Source organism: Aquarana catesbeiana, linkage group LG06 (genome assembly GCF_042186555.1).
Source record: "Aquarana catesbeiana isolate 2022-GZ linkage group LG06, ASM4218655v1, whole genome shotgun sequence".
In the NCBI taxonomy this organism is placed as follows: domain Eukaryota; kingdom Metazoa; phylum Chordata; class Amphibia; order Anura; family Ranidae; genus Aquarana; species Aquarana catesbeiana.
In genome coordinates, this window is record NC_133329.1 from 24,922,556 (window position 1) to 24,942,467 (window position 19,912).

A 19,912-nucleotide genomic window follows, 5' to 3' on the forward strand; every position below is an offset into this window, starting at 1 on the left:
TATACCTCTCATCTAATAGCTTGGGGTGTCTACTTTCCAAAATGGGGTAATTTGGGGGGGTTTTTTGTCACCTGGGCATTCCATGGCCTCCGGAACTGTGATAGGCAGTGAAGAGTGAAATCAAAAATTTACGGCCTTAGAAAGCCTGAAGGCGGTGCTTGGTTTTCGGGGTCCTGTACGCGGCTAGGCTCCCAAAAAGTCTCACACATGTGGTATCCCCGTACTCAGGAGAAGCAACAGAATGTATTTTGGGGTGTAATTTCACATATTCCCATGGCATGTTTGAGCAATATATCATTTAGTGACAACTTTGCGCAAAAAAAAATAAAAAAAATAAAAAATTGTCTCTTTCCCACAACTTGTGTCACAATATAAAATATTCCATGGACTCAACATGACTCTCAGCAAATAGCTTGGGGTGTCTACTTTCCAAAATGGGGTCATTTGGGGGGGGGGTTTGAACTGTCCTGGCATTTTATGCACAACATCTAGAAGCTTATGTCACACATCACCCACTCTTCTAACCACTTGAAGACAAAGCCCTTTCTGACACTTATTGTTTACATAAAAAAATAATTTTTTTTTTTGCAAGAAAATTACTTTGAACCCCCAAACATTATATTTTTTTTTAAAGCAAATGCCCTACAGATCAAAATGGTGGGTGTTTCATTTTTTTTTTCACACAGTATTTGCGCAGCGATTTTTCAAACGCATTTTTTGGGGAAAAAACACAATTTTTTACATTTTAATGCACTAAAACACACCATATTGCCCAAATGTTTGATGAAATAAAAAAGATGATCTTAGGCCGAGTACATGGATACCAAACATGACATGCTTTAAAATTGCGCACAAACGTGCAGTGGTGACAAACTAAATACATTTTTAAAAGCCTTTAAAAGCCTTTACAGGTTACCACTTTAGATTTACAGAGGAGGTCTACTGCTAAAATTACTGCCCTCGATCTGACATTCGCGGTGATACCTCACATGCATGGTGCAATTGCTGTTTACATTTGACGCCAGACCGATGCTTGCGTTCGCCTTAGCGCGAGAGCAGGGGGGACAGGGGTGCTTTTTTTTTTTTTTTCCTTTATTATTATTATTTTTTTATCTTATTTTTAAACTGTTCCTTTCATTTTTTTTTTTAAATCATTTTATTGTTATCTCAGGGAATGTAAATATCCCCTATCATAGCAATAGGTAGTGACAGGTACTCCTTTTTGCAAAAATTGGGGTCTATTAGACCCTAGATTTCTCCTCTGCCCTCAAAGCATCTGACCACACCAAGATCGGTGTGATAAAATGCTTTCCCAATTTCCCAATGGTGCTGTTTACATCCGGCGAAATCTAAGTCATAAAATGCTCGTAGCTTCCGGTTTCTTAGGCCATAGAGATGTTTGGAGCCACTCTGGTCTCTGATCAGCTCTATGGTCAGCTGGCTGAATCCCCGGCTGCATTTTCAGGTTCCCTGTTGAGACAGGAGAGCCAGAGAAAAACACGGAAGACGTTGGGGGGGCATTCCCTCCCACTGCTTGTAAAAGCAGTCTAGAGGCTAATTAGCCGCTAGGATTGCTTTTACATGAAAGCCGACCGCTGGCTGAAAAGAATGATACCAAGATGATACCTAAACCTGCAGGCATCATTCTGGTATAACCACTCAAAGTCGTGAATGGCGTACCTGAAGACAAAAAAATGGTTAACAATAAAGCACAGTAAACGGTAAGGTATAAAAAATTGCATACCTGAAAAGCAAACATGATAAAACATAATAACAATAAAACATTGCAGAATAGAATACAGTAAAAAAGAGCAGAACAATAGAGAGAGAGAATAGAGAGAGAGAGAACAATAAAACGACAACTATTTTTTTTTTATTTTATATTTTTGTTTGTGTTTTTTTTTTTTTTTACACTTTTTTTTGTAACTAACTTTTATAACTGTAACCGGTTCCAGGTTTGGGTCTCTCAAAATGCGATGGCATCTTGGGAGACCCTGTGAAAGTGTGCCTAGTCTGTGCAATGCTGTACCCTACGCTAATACTCAACTAGTGAATGGTAGCGTTCAAAACATTCACCAATGCAAAGACCAGGATTGTCAGGACAGGAGGGACAATAATAGCGGGTGTCACGCCTATATCCGCGCTTGCTGCAGACACAACATCTTTTTTGGGGGGATTCGTTGGGTAGGGGTACTCGGGAGGACATAAAGAAAATGCCTCTCATGCAGCCGACTGCATTTGGTTGGGGATGTGAATGGGGGAAGTACGGGCGCTGCAGAAGCGGTGGGTTCCCAATTAGGATTGGCGAATGCAGCAGGAAGGGCATTATGGGCACGACGGGCCTGTGTTTGTCTTCTTCTTGGTGGCAGCGGGACACTACTTGTGCTTGCCACCTCACCAGCTTGAACTGCACTTATGGGACTCGCCACGTCACCAAGTGTTACTGCAGTGCTGGTTTGACTACGACCGGGGTGTACTAGGCCGCTGGTGCTTGCCAGTTCCCCAAAACACTACAAAAAAAACTGTTAGCGATCGCAGGGATCAGGCCTGACTCTGCGAACGCTGCAGTTATACGTTTAGTGTTTTGTAAGTGTCAGTGATCGACCGATACTGCACTTGGGTGGGCTGGGCTGGGCCGGGCGGAGGGGCAAAACGCAGGTGCTAGTAGGTATCTGGGCTGATCCCGCTAACACTGCGTTTGTGGGAACCCTAAACTGCTGGGGACGCTAGTATAGATCTGATTGGATCAGATATTGATCCGTACAGATACTATACCACTAAGGGAGGCGTATGCTGCGTGCGTGGGTGTTAGCGGTACTGGCGCTAATCTGACGCTGCCTGGGGCGACGCATATCACCGCCGGGCGATCAGGGGGCTAAACCTTTATTCGGTAATAAACGGCGGGTGCCCTGACACTATAAAAAATAAACAAACTAACCAGCGTCACCCGTAACGGTTATACGGTGATCAGTGGTGAAAGGGTTAACTAGGGGGCAAGCAAGGGGTTAAAACATTTATTATTTAGTATATGGGGGTCCCTGTCGCTATAAAACGCTGACGGCGAACCTAAATATTTACGTCCCTAACTAGCGTCAACAGCGACACTAATACAGCGATCAGAAAAATGATCGCTTAGCGACACTGGTGACGGGGGGTGATCAAGGGGTTAAAACTTTATTAGGGGGGGTTAGGGGGGTACCCTAGACCTAAAGGGGGGTAATACTCACTGCCCTAACACTGTAACTGTCACAAACTGACACCATGCAGTAATCAGAAAAAAAAAAAAAAAAATACTGCTGGTGTCAGTTTGTGACAGGGGGGGTGATTGGGGGGGGATCGGGGGGCGATCGGGGGGGGATCGGGGGGGGGATCGGGGGTGTAAAGTATGCCTGGCATGCTCTACTGTGTGTGTTTGTGTTGTGTGCACTTACTTGTCTTCTCTCCTCGGCGCTGGGACGGAAACTGCCAGACCGAGGAGAGATGACATCACATCCTCTGCCTGTGTGAAACTACACACAGGCAGAGGAGGATTCCCATTGGCTGGGAGCGACGCTCCCAGTCAAATGCCGACCGCCGCTGGCACCGGGGGGGGGTCCGATCGGACCCCCTGCCCGCGGGAGGCAGATCACGTACGGGTACGTGATTCTGCCTGCCCGTGCCATTCTGCCGCAGTATATCTGCATTAGGCGGTCGGCAAGTGGTTAACAATTTAAAGAGAAAGGGGTAGCACAAATCTCAGGTTGAGGCAGCATTAAATCTGTACGTTTTTTTACTTTTTTTTGTTTAATTTTTTTTTCTCTTTTTAATGTTAACTATTTTTCTTTCTTTCCTATATCACCTCTATTTTTGTTGGTAATTCTTGAGTTTGATTTCACTATGGTGAAATAAAAACAAAAAAAAGAGGGGAGTAGGGGGAACATTATATGGAGAACATTTAAAACGGTTAGAAATGTTGATATAGAGTATTAAAGCTTCCCTATAGCATTTTGGGGATGGGCCAAGTTCCAACAGTTTTTTTTGTTTTTCTCTTACGACATTTGATAATTGTTTTTTTTTTTTAAATTTAAGTCATTGTAGCTATTACCATGACAATAGTAACAGTAGGTTTTAGCAACAGTCATGTGACTATTTTCTGTGTATATGTGACATACAGTCCTCTCTACAGTTCTAATATTGGGCAGTCATCATATGTGGTCATTGGTCAATTTTTTTTTTTTTTTGGTCAGTTTTCTTTTTTGTGCCATAACTAAGTTCAAACAGCATTGCGCGAATATCATATAGATATACTGGGACTTGTGAGACTCATAGTGATTGGACAATAGCAGGGAGTATAGTACAATTGTACTTAAGAGTAATTTAGTTTGATTGTTCCTGAAGCCACTAGTGACTGGTGACATCACACTTATCCGTATTCTGAAATCAAGTTATTTTCGTCTGCGTAGTCGACACTGCCTAATCTGCACTGAGAACTCTTAAAGTGATGACCTGTTCCATAGCCTGCTAAAGGCAGGACTCATACAGTAGCTACATGCGGTAGCCAAGGACGGAGCTATATGCACAAATGTTTGGCACCAGCCAAGATTTTAGCCCATCAGGGTTGGTATAACTTAACACAGCTTCAGTAAAAGGAGTTAGTGGTGAGTTGCGATGGCAACAAGATCCCCCTGCACACTTGAAGGGTCATACACACACCGTGGTATTCCACAGAAGGTGGGGCAGAGTTACTTGCAGGCATATGATAATGGAGGAAGAAAGATGGGTGATGGAAATCAGACACCTGGCTGAAGGGCGTAACCATTCAAATTGTTACACATGTCACTGGGAAAGGGGTCTCATTATTATGTCGCAGTATATCTATTGCAATTCTAATCAAAGGTCCTTACTGCTCAGACTTACCAGACAAGCATTCATTTGAATGCATAGGTCCTAAATGTACCCGTGTTTCTTTCTCTACCTTTGTCCACATTAATAAAGTATAATCTTAGAAAGCCAGGAAAGCTGGTCCCCAGGCCATTACTGTATGCTGTATCCAATTGGAATCACCAGGGAAGGCTGTCCCAGAAGCAAGGGCAACAGGACCAGATTTGCCTTATGGACATTCGTACTGTTATTTTTGGACTGTTGAGAACAAGGATATTCATGTTTTTCAACTGGCCACAAGGGGCCATCTGTTGCCTTATGAGTTTATGTGAAATCTCCATTAATAGCTGTAAAATATTGTAATTAGGAATATAGAACAAGTAAAAAGGTGCAATGCACAGATACCTTAGTGTAGAACCCAATAGTCTAAAAGCAGAAATAGTAGGATGTATGTATATTATATGTTTAATAAATTGTTTTTATGATACATACTCAGAGGCGCGCCTTTCCTTGTTTTTTGTAATTAGGAATATATATAATTTAGCTTGTATCTATGCGGGCCGGAAAATAGTATCTTCACACAGATCTGTGAGAAGACCAGACAAGTCGGGGCCCAGGCTTTTGTGTACAAACAATGGGATTCAAACCTCATTGTGGTACACAAACTCACTTCAAAGGATCGCATGCTGGGATATGCAATGAATGGAGGCCCACCCCGAAATCAATATTTAACTTCTCAGGAAAATTCAAGTCAATCTCTGGCTCACAAGGATTTGCATTAAAGGGGGCTGACTTAGGCAAAGTATAGGGAAGCTAACCAATCAGAAGTCACGCTATGCCAACCAATAAGGCATCAGCCTGTTTTGATATACACAGACTAGCTGGGAGGAAAGGCTCTCTCTTGGGGAGACCAGCCATCAGAATGGAACCTTGGTAAGAAAGGGTAATTAGGTGAAAAGGTATGCCCTTTACTTGTAACTAAATATATGTGTAGATTAAAGTTTTAAGGAATATACTCTGTATTCCTTCATATAATTCTTTTATTTTAACCTAGTATTTTCTTCCTTGGTGTAGACTATAGAGAGCTGTTTGTGTATTAGATAGATGCTTTCAACTACTTCCTAATAAATGTTATTATATTAGAACTTTCACTCTTGGTCAAAGAACTCTCAATTAACCCACAACCTATCTTTGAGATATTAAATCTTAAATATAATAACCGGGTAACATCTGTAATTGCTGCACTTCTCTCTTTTGCCACTAGGTGGCTGGGCACTTGGTGGCATTAGATAAGTCAAGTGCACTGCAAGGTTAGATTATGAGTATCTGGGGTATCTCAGCCAATGGGCAGGGGTTTTCTTAAATCCCTTGGCCTGCTGGGAGAACCTATATATTTGGGTGGAGTCAGGTAATCAGTGTTCTGTGCCACCTGGACGGCTGTATGGGTGGACGTGTGTTGTACTGCCCGGGCTGCTAGGTCGGAGTTTGGGCCTATCCCAGGCACATCTGGCTGCCAGGCTGTGTGAGGGCCTATCCAGAAACAAGAGGGCAGCGAAGGGTTGGGATTGCGGGTTGCAGTCCAACCAGAAGTGAAGGTTCTGCCGGCTGGAGAACCTGTCAGAGGTTGAAGGGAAGCTGTCACCACTAAGGGACCAACTACCTTATTACCAGGGACCGCAGTGAGTAGCTGAAGCAAGTACCGGAGCAGTATTCTCATCAGTTGGGGATGGTGAAGAATCGGGAAACTTCAGCCTGGTATCAAGCCAGGGACCCAGCCAGTGGAGTTGACGCTTGAGAAGTATCTGGAGTGCCAAGCTAGGTACCCAGCAGAGAGGCGGGGGTGACGCTTGAGGAAGATACTACAGTGAAGATTGGAGGAGCTCGAGGGATTCAGTGGCAGTGAATCATCTAGTTTAGTGAGAGACTGGGAGCTCAGTGTGCTGAAGAACTACAAGAAGTGATTGTAGTGGAAATAAAAGAACTGTTACCCTTTGTGTTAGAAACTGTTAAAGACTGTTGCAGTAGGAGACAGCATTAATACACGTGCAGACGTGGCATCTTGCTGGATGCCATTCCCTGCATGGCTGTCCCCTGTAGAAGTCTCAGAGTCTGTCAATTAAAGTTGCAACTGCCTAAGGGTGTCCTGGCCCTAACCCTGTCTCCTGTTTAAGAGAAATAAAATCTTTTTTAATTCAAGAAGTGTCTGGCGCCCATGAATCTAACTTGCATTACACCCACTCTATATGCAAGGATGTCAGCAGCTCGTGGCTCTGAAGGTTCTCATTAGACTGGGACCCTGCTACATAACTTACTTGGTGCATTGTGGAAAACCCCTAGAAAACATACTAAGGGGGTCTACGCATAAAATGCATACTAAGGGGGTCTATGCAAAATAATTTGGATAAAAGTGACAAACAATCCCTGTAATGTTTGTAATGTGTGTAATGTTGGATTCTAATTGTTGCCTTTTGCAAGGAGAAAGCAACATTCTCTAACATTCAAAACTACCCATAAGAACATTTTGAGAAGTTAAATAGTCTAATACTGTAGGCTAAGAACATTTGACCAGCAGAGGAGATAATATCAGTGCTGTGTACACAGTGTATGGAGATTACTGTGCAATGGGTGTTCAGCTGGGCAAACATTCAGCTCATTGTTAGAAGTCAGCATGCAGCTGCTCTCAGACACAACATGAGGACAATGTGCTTTGCCAGGGGGAAGTGTCCCCTGGCAGGGCACCCCTACATATTGAACGCACATGGCCTGGTATGGTTCAGAAGAGAAAAGCCACACTCTTCCACCTTTTCCTTTCCAGGTCAGCCAGGTTGCATGCTTGGATAGGGGTCTAGTATGGATTTTGATGGGGATCACATGCCTTTTTCCCTGTTTTTTTTTTTTTTGGGTGGGGTTCCCCCTTGAATCCATACCTGAGGTTCTGGTTTGAATTTTGGAGGGGACCTCCATTCTATTTTTTTATATGATCCCTTTGTTTACATGTAGCAACCAGTTGGGAATCCCTGGCTAACAGGTGAATGTACCTGGCAGGAATGAGTCACTGGTTGCTAGGACACTGGCGGATGCCAGCTCTCTAACAATCAGAAGCATTGAGCAGGAAGATGACACATCTAGCAGTAGTAGTGAGGGAATGTTACAATCATCTACAAAATAGAAACTGATATTACATACATATTACAAACAGTACAGGTAATTTTTGCTATGTTTGCAAAAATGATGAGATAACATTTTTTTGTCAGAAAAGATATTGCTTGTCACTTCTGCCAAAAACTTTCTCATTGCTACCTATGATTTTCTATTTTATGTACACTGACTGTGTAGTCATGCCTACCCAGAAGACGGTAAAGTTCTGCTTTAACTTGATAGCATCCCCAAGATAAACTTGAATGAGGACACATCTACCATAGCTTTTAGATAAAGTGTGGTGGATTCAGATTCTACCTTGAGGGCTGCATGGTACAGTCAAAGCATTCAATACACGGGTCCCCTGGGTGGTTATACTGGTGTTTGCGTGAGCGTGACTACACCCATAGACGAGCTACTCTGTATCTGTTTGGGGAACAACACCTCTGTATGGACTATTGTACCTCTTAATGAGCTACTAGTCCCTCTTAATGGGCTACTACATTTCTGTATGGATGACTGAGCCTGCATGGGCTTCTGAACATCTGTAAGGGTGACTACACATTTGAATGGGTGACTACACCTTCATATAGGCTTCTATATTTTTGTTTGGGTGACTATCACTCTGTAGGGGTGACTACACTTTACACATCAATACTTTTTGCACTCCCTTGTTTAATAAACCCTATTGTGCTACTTTAAAAAAAGATCAACTTGCCTCCTTGCTTCCCGATAATGTTGGACTGAGAAGGGTTGACTGTGTGAAATGTATTGAAATACAAGTCCTTGGTTAGCCTGGACTCCACAGAGGGAATCTGCTTTTTATTTCCGGGTTTGGTGGCCACCTGGTTGTTGACCCGAGTCAGGATATGCTGAATCTCCAGCTGCTTCCAGTATTGGTTAAGAACTCTGCAGAGGGCTTGTATAAACCAGGTGCCCTTTTCTGGATGCCTCCAGGAAACATAGCCTGTTAAGAAAGACAACAAGAGCTTATTATAATATGTGACTTCAAGACATAAGCTGGCCTAACTACGTTGGTTTTGGGTAGAACAAGCCTTTTAAGCCTTTTGTCTAAAGATCATCCATTTTCTACTTTCCCACTGGCCTCTTAAGGTCTGAAGGATAGTAATCTGGCCCTTTGTTGAGAACGTTTGGAGAAACCTGTTCCATACCTATCTTACTTAGTGAACGGGCTTATAATATTTAGATACAAGCTACTAGACTGGTGTTATGATGTAAATCATTAAGCGGTTATTACCTGTTATATCGAGTTATTTGTGATGATACTAAAAAAAAAAAACTTGAATAAAAGCACTGAAATATAATACTAATCCTAAAAATTACAAGTAGGCAACCTTTTATTCTTTAATATATTAACTAGCAAGGCCTAACTAAATAGTATGGGAAACTTGGAAAAATATAACAAAACAAATGTCACTAGAAAAATATAAACTTAGCCCACCTTAAAAGTGGACAGTGTCAGTCAGTAGGGCAGAGGACGATGTCAGAGCAGTGGACATTTTAATAGGGCAGAGATTGGTGTCAGTAGAGCAGCCATTTGTGTCATTAGTATTTTATTTCTATTATTTTTTACAATTATTTTTTACAATTATTTTTAGTAGCCCTGTTGGGGGTATCAGAGGTCTAAACAGACCCTTGATGTCTCACTTTTGACATAGAGAAAATTATTGAGGACACAACCCTCAAGGAAGGGACCCAATCTACCTATAACTTGCCCACGATCAATGGGATGGGTAGATTACGATCAACTGGTTGCCAACCCCCACTTTAAAGCATGGTCTATCGACAATTCTGGGTACGAAAAAAGTTTTTACAAATTTAGTAAGTGTAAGCAATTTTGAGTCTTGACGTATTTGGTATCTATTTACCTGTGGTATCTGTTTTACCTGTTTAAAATGAATTTGAGTGTGCTTTTAATGAAAATCTAGGATTTAACAGTAGAGCAAATAGAGGTAACAGAAAAATTGCCACTACCACCATTTATTCTACATACTTTTAGGAAAATATTGAATATTTTGGGGTTTAAATTTTGTTTCCATGTTGTCTACAGCAGTGAATGAGTGAGTGTAACCCCCCCCTTTTTACAAAGACCTATGAAAGACCAACTTTAAAGTAAAATTTAAGGTTTACTTTGACTTTAAATAGTTCATTTGGGTCAAGCTGGCCTAAACTATTTTCATTACTAACTGACACAGCAGCTGTGTGCGCTGTACTATACTGTTGTAGCATCAACTACATACAGTGAGGGGCACTTTTGCTCCAATAGCAATACAGGTGGCTTCTCTGAAGCTTTCTCTGCCATTCACAAGAAGCCTTGTATTTTCATAAATATCGCACTCTGATTTGCCAAGGTGGAAAGGCAGGTGGATAGTGTCACAATATAAACCTCGGCCTATTGCATTGATTTATACAAATAGTAGGCTTCCCCTGAATGGTGGAGAAGCACTCAGGCCCACCCAGTTTGGTTTCAGCAGCAGAGGGGAAGTTGCCCGGGATGCTGCTGAAACATAGAGCTACTTACTGTATGAAGCTTATCCTAATACTCTTATGCCCCGTACACACAGTCGGACATTGAGCGAACATTCCGACAACAAAATCCATGGATTTTTTCCAACGGATGTTGGCTAAAACTTGTCTTGCATACACATGGTCACACAAAGTTGTCGGAAAATCTGATCGTTCTGAACGCGGTGACGTAAAACACGTACGTCGGGACTATAAACAGGGCAATAGCCAATAGCTTTCATCTCCTAATTTATTCTGAGTATGCATGGCACTTTGTCGTAGGATTTGTCTACACACGATTGGAATTTAAAGGATCGGATTTTGTTGTCGGAAAATTTTATGGCATGCTCTCAAACTTTGTGTGTCGGAGATTCCGATGGAAAAAGTCAGATGGAGCCCACACACGTTCGGAATTTCCGACAACAAGCTCCGATCGCACATATTCCGTCAGAAAGTCCGACCGTGTGTACAGGGCATTATAGTTGTCAGGAAAACCATGCTCAAACTCCTGCTCCAGCTCGTGCTCAAAGGAATGCATACACTAGCTTTAAACTGGCTTGTTGATTCTGCTTGTTCCTGTACCCCTGTTAATGACTCTGGCTTGTGACCTCGACCTTGTCTTCTGCCCACTGTTCCAGTACCTTCTCCCCCTGTTTGATACTGACCTTGGCTTGGCTTAACTCTGCTCCTGGTTCCTGAATCTATACTCCTGACGCCCGATTGTTGCCACCCCCTGCCTGTTTGACCATGCATCCGAGATCCTGCATCTGCCAGCCACCAGCTTGCCTGCTGCTCTATCTTCAGCTTTACATCTGCTATCAGACCTTCTGGCCTGGATCTTCTACAGACACCTTTGCCACTCTTTGCCCTGTTATACAATGTCATCATCCCCAGGGGAATCAGGACAAGTGGTTTAAGGGAAGCCCTCTCGCCAACTCAGTCTCAACCAGGTACGTGACAATAGAATAGCACACAATGGCCACATTGTTCTGTAATGGAAATAGTAGGCCAGATTTGTCCAAACAAACCATTTACAGTCCAAGTAAACCTGGAAATCTACTTTAAGTACTTTTGCCACATTAGATGAGTCTACCTGGTACAGTGGCGTAGACAAAAAGGAAGTCCGCCTCCACTGGGATCCTGTTTCCGGGATCGGTGTCCGCCTCCAAGGGGCTGTTAGCTGCTTCGGAATCTGCCTGAACCCCCTCATCTTTCTTTGAACCCCGACAAGCCTGAAATATTTGCATTCAATTAATGACATTTGCTGGTAATGCAAATAAAAGCAACAGCATGTCCAAAAATACTTCCTTTTCCCAGGTTTCTTCTACACTGGAACAGCATCCAATGTCTCAGGGAAAGTTTAATCAAAAGTCAAAGCTCGTTATAGAGAAATTACATATATCTAAAGCCCAAATTGTATATGGATTGGTGGGGAATAAAAGGGGAAATCCCTCTAGGAGGACAACTGTTTTGGTGCCAAACGTCCCCTCCACTTTAAAAATAATATCTCTCACTTCTTGAACATGTGAACAGGCAAATAATTTGTACGAACACCATTAAAGACTATGGGACACGAACATGAAAAACCGAAAGTGCTAATATTAAAAGCTTATATGCAAGTTATTGCCATAAAAAGTGTATGGGGACCCGGGTCCTGCCTCAGGGGACATGTATCAATGCAAAAAAAAGCAGTGATTTTAATAATGAAACAATAAGTGAAACAATAAAAATGAAACATCCCTTTATATATCGTGCCCGGGGGGGTGTCTATAGTATGTCTGTAAAGTAGCACATTTTTCCTGTGTTTAGAACAATACCACAGCAAAATTACATTTCTAAAGTCATTTAAAACTGATCGTGGCTGTAATAAATTTGTCGGATCCTGACAATATAGATAAAACTCATTGAAAAAAACGGCATTGGTATGAATATTAGGGGAACCCCGCACCAAAATGAAAAACATTTTTTTAATGGGGGTCCCCCCAAAATCCATACCAGGCCCTGCAGGTCTGGTATATATTTTAAAGTAGTTGTAAACCCTTTAAAACCACTTTAACCTAGATTAAGGCTTACCTGTAGGTGCTTGAAATATCTCCCAGACCTGCACGGTCTAGGAGATATTTGCAAATCGCAGTAGAGTGATTTCTTCTGCGCATGTGCTGGAGTTAGAAAGGGCATGCTGTGCCGTTTCTAGCTTGAGTCATGCCGTTAAAGGCAGCTCCCGCGCACATGCGCGGGAGTGACGTCACATGACTCCGACCAGTCACAGAGTCGACCCCGGAAGGAAGAGGGGTGAAGAATGGTTGCTCGCTACTAGCAAGGAAGACTGGGACATTGCGGGCTTCTCCTGCAGGTAAGTGTCACATAATGGGCTACTATGCGATGCATAGTAGCCCATTATGCTTTACCTTTGCAGGGAAACAAAGAGGAAGTAACACCCATCAGGGTTTACTTCCTCTTTAAGGGGGTTTGCATGTACGGACACATTTTTTGCCTGTTCGCAAGCTCTGGTGCGAACCGAACCGGGGGGTGTTCGGCTCATCCCTATTGGCCACTATGCTCAACTCCAGCTAGCCATTTTGCTCCTTACATCCGTTGTTGGCAGCAGATGGATCCATGGTGACTTTCTGGCTGATTGTCTCTCTCATTCATTCACAAAACAGGGAAATCCTGGAACTCATGCCCCCACGTGTAGCGCTTACCCCTGAAGGAGCTGCTTGATGCATTGGGTTCCCTGTTCCTATGCTCATGACTCTGCAAACCCCAACACACACACATTGACACACCTGGTTGAGTGGGCAATGTTTATTGCAGGTAGCTGTACTGTATATACACTCCAAAGACTCATGGTGAATAGACACCAGGACTGACACAGCAATTGGCTAAGTAACAGCAAGAAGTACTGTATATTGCAATAAGGTAAACAGAAAATAAATATACTGCGATGGTTTAACACCAAAAGAAACATGCTGCAGAAATAATAATTGTTATAAAACACAAACCCTCCTGAAACCTGTACTGGGCAAGTCCCTTCCACTTCCTCTCCTAAGCTACGGAAAGTTACAACACAACACACCCCCCTACTCTTCACCACAGTGCCACTAGGAGTTGAAGTCTCCCCATCTTAGAATCTAATGCCAGCTCAGTCTGTAGAAACTACACCTCCCACAATCCTCCACACTTCTCTAAAGAGTCTCTAGCAGTCCACTTCCTCAGTACACCCCCCAGTGGATGGAGCGTGGCTTAACACTGGCTGCTCTATTTTCTACATTAGTAATCTCCTCCTGTGACCATGTGAACATCTTCTCTGTTACCGGACACAGTCTTTTTCCTGTCAGTGTTGCAGATTGGGCTACACACTGCTACATTGTTTCAATCTGCTATTCAGCAGTCTGATTGACAGATTCATGTTGAAGGGCTGAACACTTTTTATCACTTTATAAATCAGTACAATACACTGATAATCTATATACTGTAGATCAGTTCAGCGGGCATCTTACCTGGATAAAGAAGAGTTTTGGTTTCCCAAGAAGACTTTTACATTGATCTCCTCGAAAATGCGTTGTTAGAGTTGTTATAGGTATCAGGCCATCAGTGCCACAGATTTGACCCTCCTTACCGTGGCTCAGGAGAATGCAGGCAAAGCAAGCGCTGTCGCTGTGGTCAGAGTTCGCCACTAACAGGGTGAAAAACAACATCCATTGTTTTATACATCATTGGTTGACCTTCGCCACAATGTACTGTATGTTGAAAAGAAACTAACATATTATTATACACTCATTCGTTGAGTTATTGTAACATTTATCTGGAAGACATTTTCTTAGTACTTTTACATGTTTGCTTGTCCATGTTTGATGATCTTTGAGTTAGGATAGAGGTTTCTGAATTTCAAAAAATTGCACACACAGAAATGATAAATTATTAATTTTCCATGTGTCAGAAAAATTACATTTCACAAATTCATTCTAAAAAACAATATTACTTAACTATTTACATCTGGCTGACCACAATCACAGAAACAACTACAAATGCACAAAGTCTATCTTTTCCCTTGTTTTTAGTCAACTTTTATTATTTATCAAAGTTTAGAAACGAATAATAGGCTGTATATTCATGATATATTGTCTGCATAGGCGTGCGCACAGGGTGTGCCAGGTGTGCCTGGGCACACCCTAATCATCCTGTGTGGTGCAAATTTCCTGTTTAAACATTTTATAATTTACCAAAATTAGGGCTCCTAAAAAAAAAATAAAAAATAAAAAAAAATGTAAAAAAAGAATAAAAAGAAAAACTACTGACACCATCACTGCCTCTGACACCAATCCCTTCTCTACTGACACCATCCACTGCTCTACTGACACCGTCAGTATAAATACACATGCACACACACATACAGTATGTGTTTGAGCATTGAGGTGCACACCCTAATGCAATAGGCTGTGCACACCTATGATTGTCTGGATATACTTACAAAATGTATTAGTATATCTCATATGAGTACAGCAGGTTTGAAGTACTATGTGTGAGAAAAAGGTATAGGAATTTTGTTAGTGGTGTGTTTCTCGTAACCATGACTTAACCCTCAAGGTATGTGAGAAGTTAAGTTAATGGCCTTATCTAAACTTTCTTAAAACCATATATCCTATGAAGAGTCATAAAGTCGAAGTTGACACACAATAGACAGTTCATGATATTTTATAGTTTTCTTCTAAGCTCAAGTCAAAGGTTACTTGGAGATGAGATTTTGACATTTTTAGAAACATTCCAAAATCATTTTTGAGCCTATACTGCCATCTTCTGGTAGTGGAGTCAGGGAAAACACTATCCTCTGTCGGCAGTTATACTGAAATTGACAGGTTATTGACATCATTCATTACATAGTAGAGACATATTCACCCACTTTTTGGGTGGGATATAGGTGGTAGACACAGAAGTGAGGAGAGTGGAGAGAACAGGAGTTCTAAGATTGGAAAGAAAGTAGGACGAGAGGAGAACTGAAACAAATCAAGTAAGGGTAGAAAAGTCCCTTGGAATATACAGCTTATATCTCTCAGACAAAAGATTCTTATATTTCTGGTAAAGTATAATATTCTATCTATCTATCTATCTATCTATCTATCTATCTATCTATCTATCTATCTATCTATCTATCTATCTATCTATCTATCTATCTATCTATCTATCTATCTATCCCATTTAATCTTTGTATCAAAAATATTGGAAAGGTTTTATTTCTAAGTGCAGTATGACATACTTATGTTCCAAATAAAGAGAAATACACATGGTTGTATATCTCAACAAAGCTGAGTTCAAAGTTTTATCAATGGTTTAGTTGTGACTAGGGATGAGCCGAACACCCCCCCGGTTCGGTTCGCACCAGAACCTGCGAACGGACCGAAAATTTGCACGAACGTTAGAACCCCATTGACATCTATGGGACTCGAACGTTCGAAATCAAAAGTGCTCATTTTAAAGGCTAATTTGCATGGTATTGTCCTAAAAAGGGTTTGGGGACCCGGGTCCTGCCCCAGGGGACATGTATCAATGCAAAAAAAGTTTTAAAAATGGCATTTTTTTCGGGAGCAGTGATTTTAATGATGCTTAACCACTTAAGGACCGCCTCACGCCAATGTACGTCGGCAAGGCGGCACGGGCAGGCAAAATCACGTACATGTACGTGATTTGCCTCCCGCGGGTGGGGGGTCCGATCGGACCCCCCCCGCCGCCCGAGGCGGTCCCGTTTTGTTCCCCGGCGATCGGAGACGAGGGGGAGGCCATCCGTTCGTGGCCCCCCCCTCGCGATCGCTGCCGGCCAATGGGAACACTCCTTTGCTGCTGTATGCTAAACAGCAGCAAAGGAAGTGATGTCATCTCCCCTTGGGTTGGTAGTTTCCGTTCCGGCCCGAGGAGAGACGACATGTGAGTGAGTGCACCAACACACACACACACAGTAGAACATGCCAGGCACACAAAACACCCCAACACCCCGACCCCCCCCCCCGATCGCCCCCCGATCGCCCCCCGATCCCCCCCCGATCACCCCCCCCTGTCACAAACTGACACCAGCAGTTTTTTTTTTTTTTTCTGATTACTGCTAGGTGTCAGTTTGTGACAGTTACTGTGTTAGCACAGTTACTGTTACCCCCCTGTAGGTCTAGGGTACCCCCCTAACCCCCCCTAATAAAGTTTTACCCCTTGATCACCCCCTGTCACCAGTGTCGCTAAGCGATCATTTTTCTGATCGCTGTATTAGTGTCGCTGGTGACGCTAGTTAGTGAGGTAAATATTTAGGTTCGCTGTCAGCGTTTTATAGCGTCAGGGACCCCCATATACTATCTGATAAATGTTTTAACCCCCTGATTGCCCCCTAGTTAACCCTTTCACCACTGATCACCGTATAACCGTTACGGTTGACGCTGGTTAGTTTGTTTATTTTTTATAGTGTCAGGGCACCCGCCGTTTATTACCGAATAAAGGTTTAGCCCCCCGATCGCCCGGCGGTGATATGCGTCGCCCCAGGCAGCGTAAGATTAGCGCCAGTACCGCTAACACCCACGCACGCAGCATACGCCTCCCTTAGTGGTATAGTATCTGTACGGATCAATATCTGATCCGATCAGATCTATACTAGCGTCCCCAGCAGTTTAGGGTTCCCAAAAACGCAGTGTTAGCGGGATCAGCCCAGACACCTGCTAGCACCTGCGTTTTGCGCCTCCGCCCAGCCCACCCAAGTGCAGTATCGATCGATCACTGTCACTTACAAAACACTAAACGCATAACTGCAGCGTTTGCAGAGTCAGGCCTGATCCCTGCGATTGCTAACAGTTTTTTTGGTAGCATTTTGGTGAACTGGCAAGCACCAGCCCCAGGCAGCGTCAGGTTAGCGCCAGTACCGCTAACACCCACGCACGCACCGTACACCTCCCTTAGTGGTATAGTATCTGATCGCATCAATATCTGATCCGATCAGATCTATACTAGCGTCCCCAGCAGTTTAGGGTTCCCAAAAACGCAGTGTTAGCGGGATCAGCCCAGATACCTGCTAGCACCTGCGTTTTGTCCCTCCGCCCGGCCCAGCCCAGCCCACCCAAGTGCAGTATCGATCGATCACTGACACTTACAAAACACTAAAACGCATAACTGCAGCGTTCGCAGAGTCAGGCCTGATCCCTGCAATCGCTAACAGTTTTTTTGGTAGCGTTTTGGTGAACTGGCAAGCTCCAGCGGCGTAGTACACCCCGGTCATAGTCAAACCAGCACTGCAGTAACACTTGGTGACGTGGCGAGTCCCATAAGTGCAGTTCAAGCTGGTGAGGTGGCAAGCACAAGTAGTGTCCCGCTGCCACCAAAAAGACAAACAAAGGCCCGTCGTGCCCATAGTGCCCTTCCTGCTGCATTCGCCAATCCTAATTGGGAACCCACCGCTTCTGCAGCGCCCGTACTTCCCCCATTCACATCCCCAACCAAATGCAGTCAGCTGCATAAGAGGCATTTTCTTTATGTCCTCCCGAGTATCCCTACCCAGCGAACCCCCCAAAAAAGATGTCGTGTCTGCAGCAAGCGCGGATATAGGCGTGACACCCGCTATTATTGTCCCTCCTGTCCTGACAATCCTGGTCTTTGCATTGGTGAATGTTTTGAACGCTACCATGCACTAGTTGAGTATTAGCGTAGGGTACAGCATTGCACAGACTAGGCACACTTTCACAGGGTCTCCCAAGATGGCATCGCATTTTGAGAGACCCGAACCTGGAACCGGTTACAGTTATAAAAGTTAGTTACAAAAAAAGTGTAAAAAAAAAAAAAAAATATATATAAAATAAAAAAAAAATAGTTGTCGTTTTATTGTTCTCTCTCTCTCTATTCTCTCTCTATTGTTCTGCTCTTTTTTACTGTATTCTATTCTGCAATGTTTTATTGTTATTGTTATTATGTTTTATCATGTTTGTTTTTCAGGTATGTAATTATTTATACTTTACTGTTTACTGTGCTTTATTGTTAACCATAGTTAACCATTTTTTTGTCTTCAGGTACGCCATTCACGACTTTGAGTGGTTATACCAGAATGATGCCTGCAGGTTTAGGTATCATCTTGGTATCATTCTTTTCAGCCAGTGGTCGGCTTTCATGTAAAAGCAATCCTAGCAGCTAATTAGCCTCTAGACTGCTTTTACAAGCCGTGGGAGGGAATGCCCCCCCCACCGTCTTTTGTGTTTTTCTCTGGCTCTCCTGTCTCAGCAGGGAACCTGAGAATGCAGCCGGTGATTCAGCCAGCTGACCATAGAGCTGATCAGAGACCAGAGTGGCTCCAAACATCTCTATGGCCTAAGAAACCGGAAGCTACGAGCATTTCATGACTTAGATTTCGCCGGATGTAAATAGCGCCATTGGGAAATTGGGGAAGCATTTTATCACACCGATCTTGGTGTGGTCAGATGCTTTGAGGGCAGAGGAGAGATCTAGGGTCTAATAGACCCCAATTTTTTCAAAAAAGAGTACCTGTCACTACCTATTGCTATCATAGGGGATATTTACATTCCCTGAGATAACAATAAAAATGATTAAAAAAAAAAAATATGAAAGGAACAGTTTAAAAGTAAGATTAAAAAAGCAAAAAAATAATAAAGAAAAAAAAAAAAAAAAAAAAAAAGCACCCCTGTCGCCCCCTGCTCTCGCGCTAAGGCGAACGCAAGAGGCGGTCTGTCGTCAAACGTAAACAACAATTGCACCATGCATGTGAGGTATCACCGCGAAGGCCAGATCGAGTGCAGTAATTTTTCCAGTAGACCTCCTCTGTAAATCTAAAGTGGTAACCTGTAAAGGCTTTTAAAGGCTTTTAAACATGTATTTATTTTGTTGCCACTGCACGTTTGTGCGCAATTTTAAAGCATGTCATGTTTGGTATCCATGTACTCGGCCTAAGATCATCTTTTTTATTTCATCAAACATTTGGGCAATATAGTGTGTTTTAGTGCATTAAAATTTAAAAAAGTGTGTTTTTTCCCCAAAAAATGCGTTTGAAAAATCGCTGCGCAATTACTGTGTGAAAAAAAAAAATGAAACACCCACCATTTTAATCTGTAGGGCATTTGCTTTAAAAAAATATATAATGTTTGGGGGTTCAAAGTAATTTTTTTGCAAAAAAAAAAAAACTTTTTCATGTAAACAATAAGTGTCAGAAAGGGCTTTGTCTTCAAGTGGTTAGAAGAGTGGGTGATGTGTGACATAAGCTTCTAAATGTTGTGCATAAAATGCCAGGACAGTTCAAAACCCCCCCAAATGACCCCATTTTGGAAAGTAGACACCCCAAGCTATTTGCTGAGAGGCATGTCGAGTCCATGGAATATTTTATATTGTGACACAAGTTGCGGGAAAGAGACAATTTTTT

At 42.8% G+C, this 19,912-nt stretch overlaps 2 protein-coding genes across 2 annotated transcripts in view; both read right to left on the reverse strand.

Moving 5' to 3' along the window:
* The window catches only part of LOC141147918 (uncharacterized), a 496,131-nt gene that overhangs the window by 161,688 nt on the left and 314,531 nt on the right, over positions 1–19,912 (reverse strand). The window lies entirely within an intron of this gene.
* Positions 1–19,912, reverse strand: part of LOC141147349 (caspase-7-like) — a 97,748-nt gene that overhangs the window by 19,348 nt on the left and 58,488 nt on the right. The window contains exons 4-7 of the mRNA XM_073634588.1: positions 14,025–14,200; positions 11,618–11,756; positions 8,717–8,965; positions 7,899–8,018 (exon numbers count right to left, since the gene is read on the reverse strand). Coding sequence (XP_073490689.1) covers positions 7,899–8,018; positions 8,717–8,965; positions 11,618–11,756; positions 14,025–14,200 — 684 coding nt within the window. The remainder of the gene's footprint in view (positions 1–7,898; positions 8,019–8,716; positions 8,966–11,617; positions 11,757–14,024; positions 14,201–19,912) is intronic.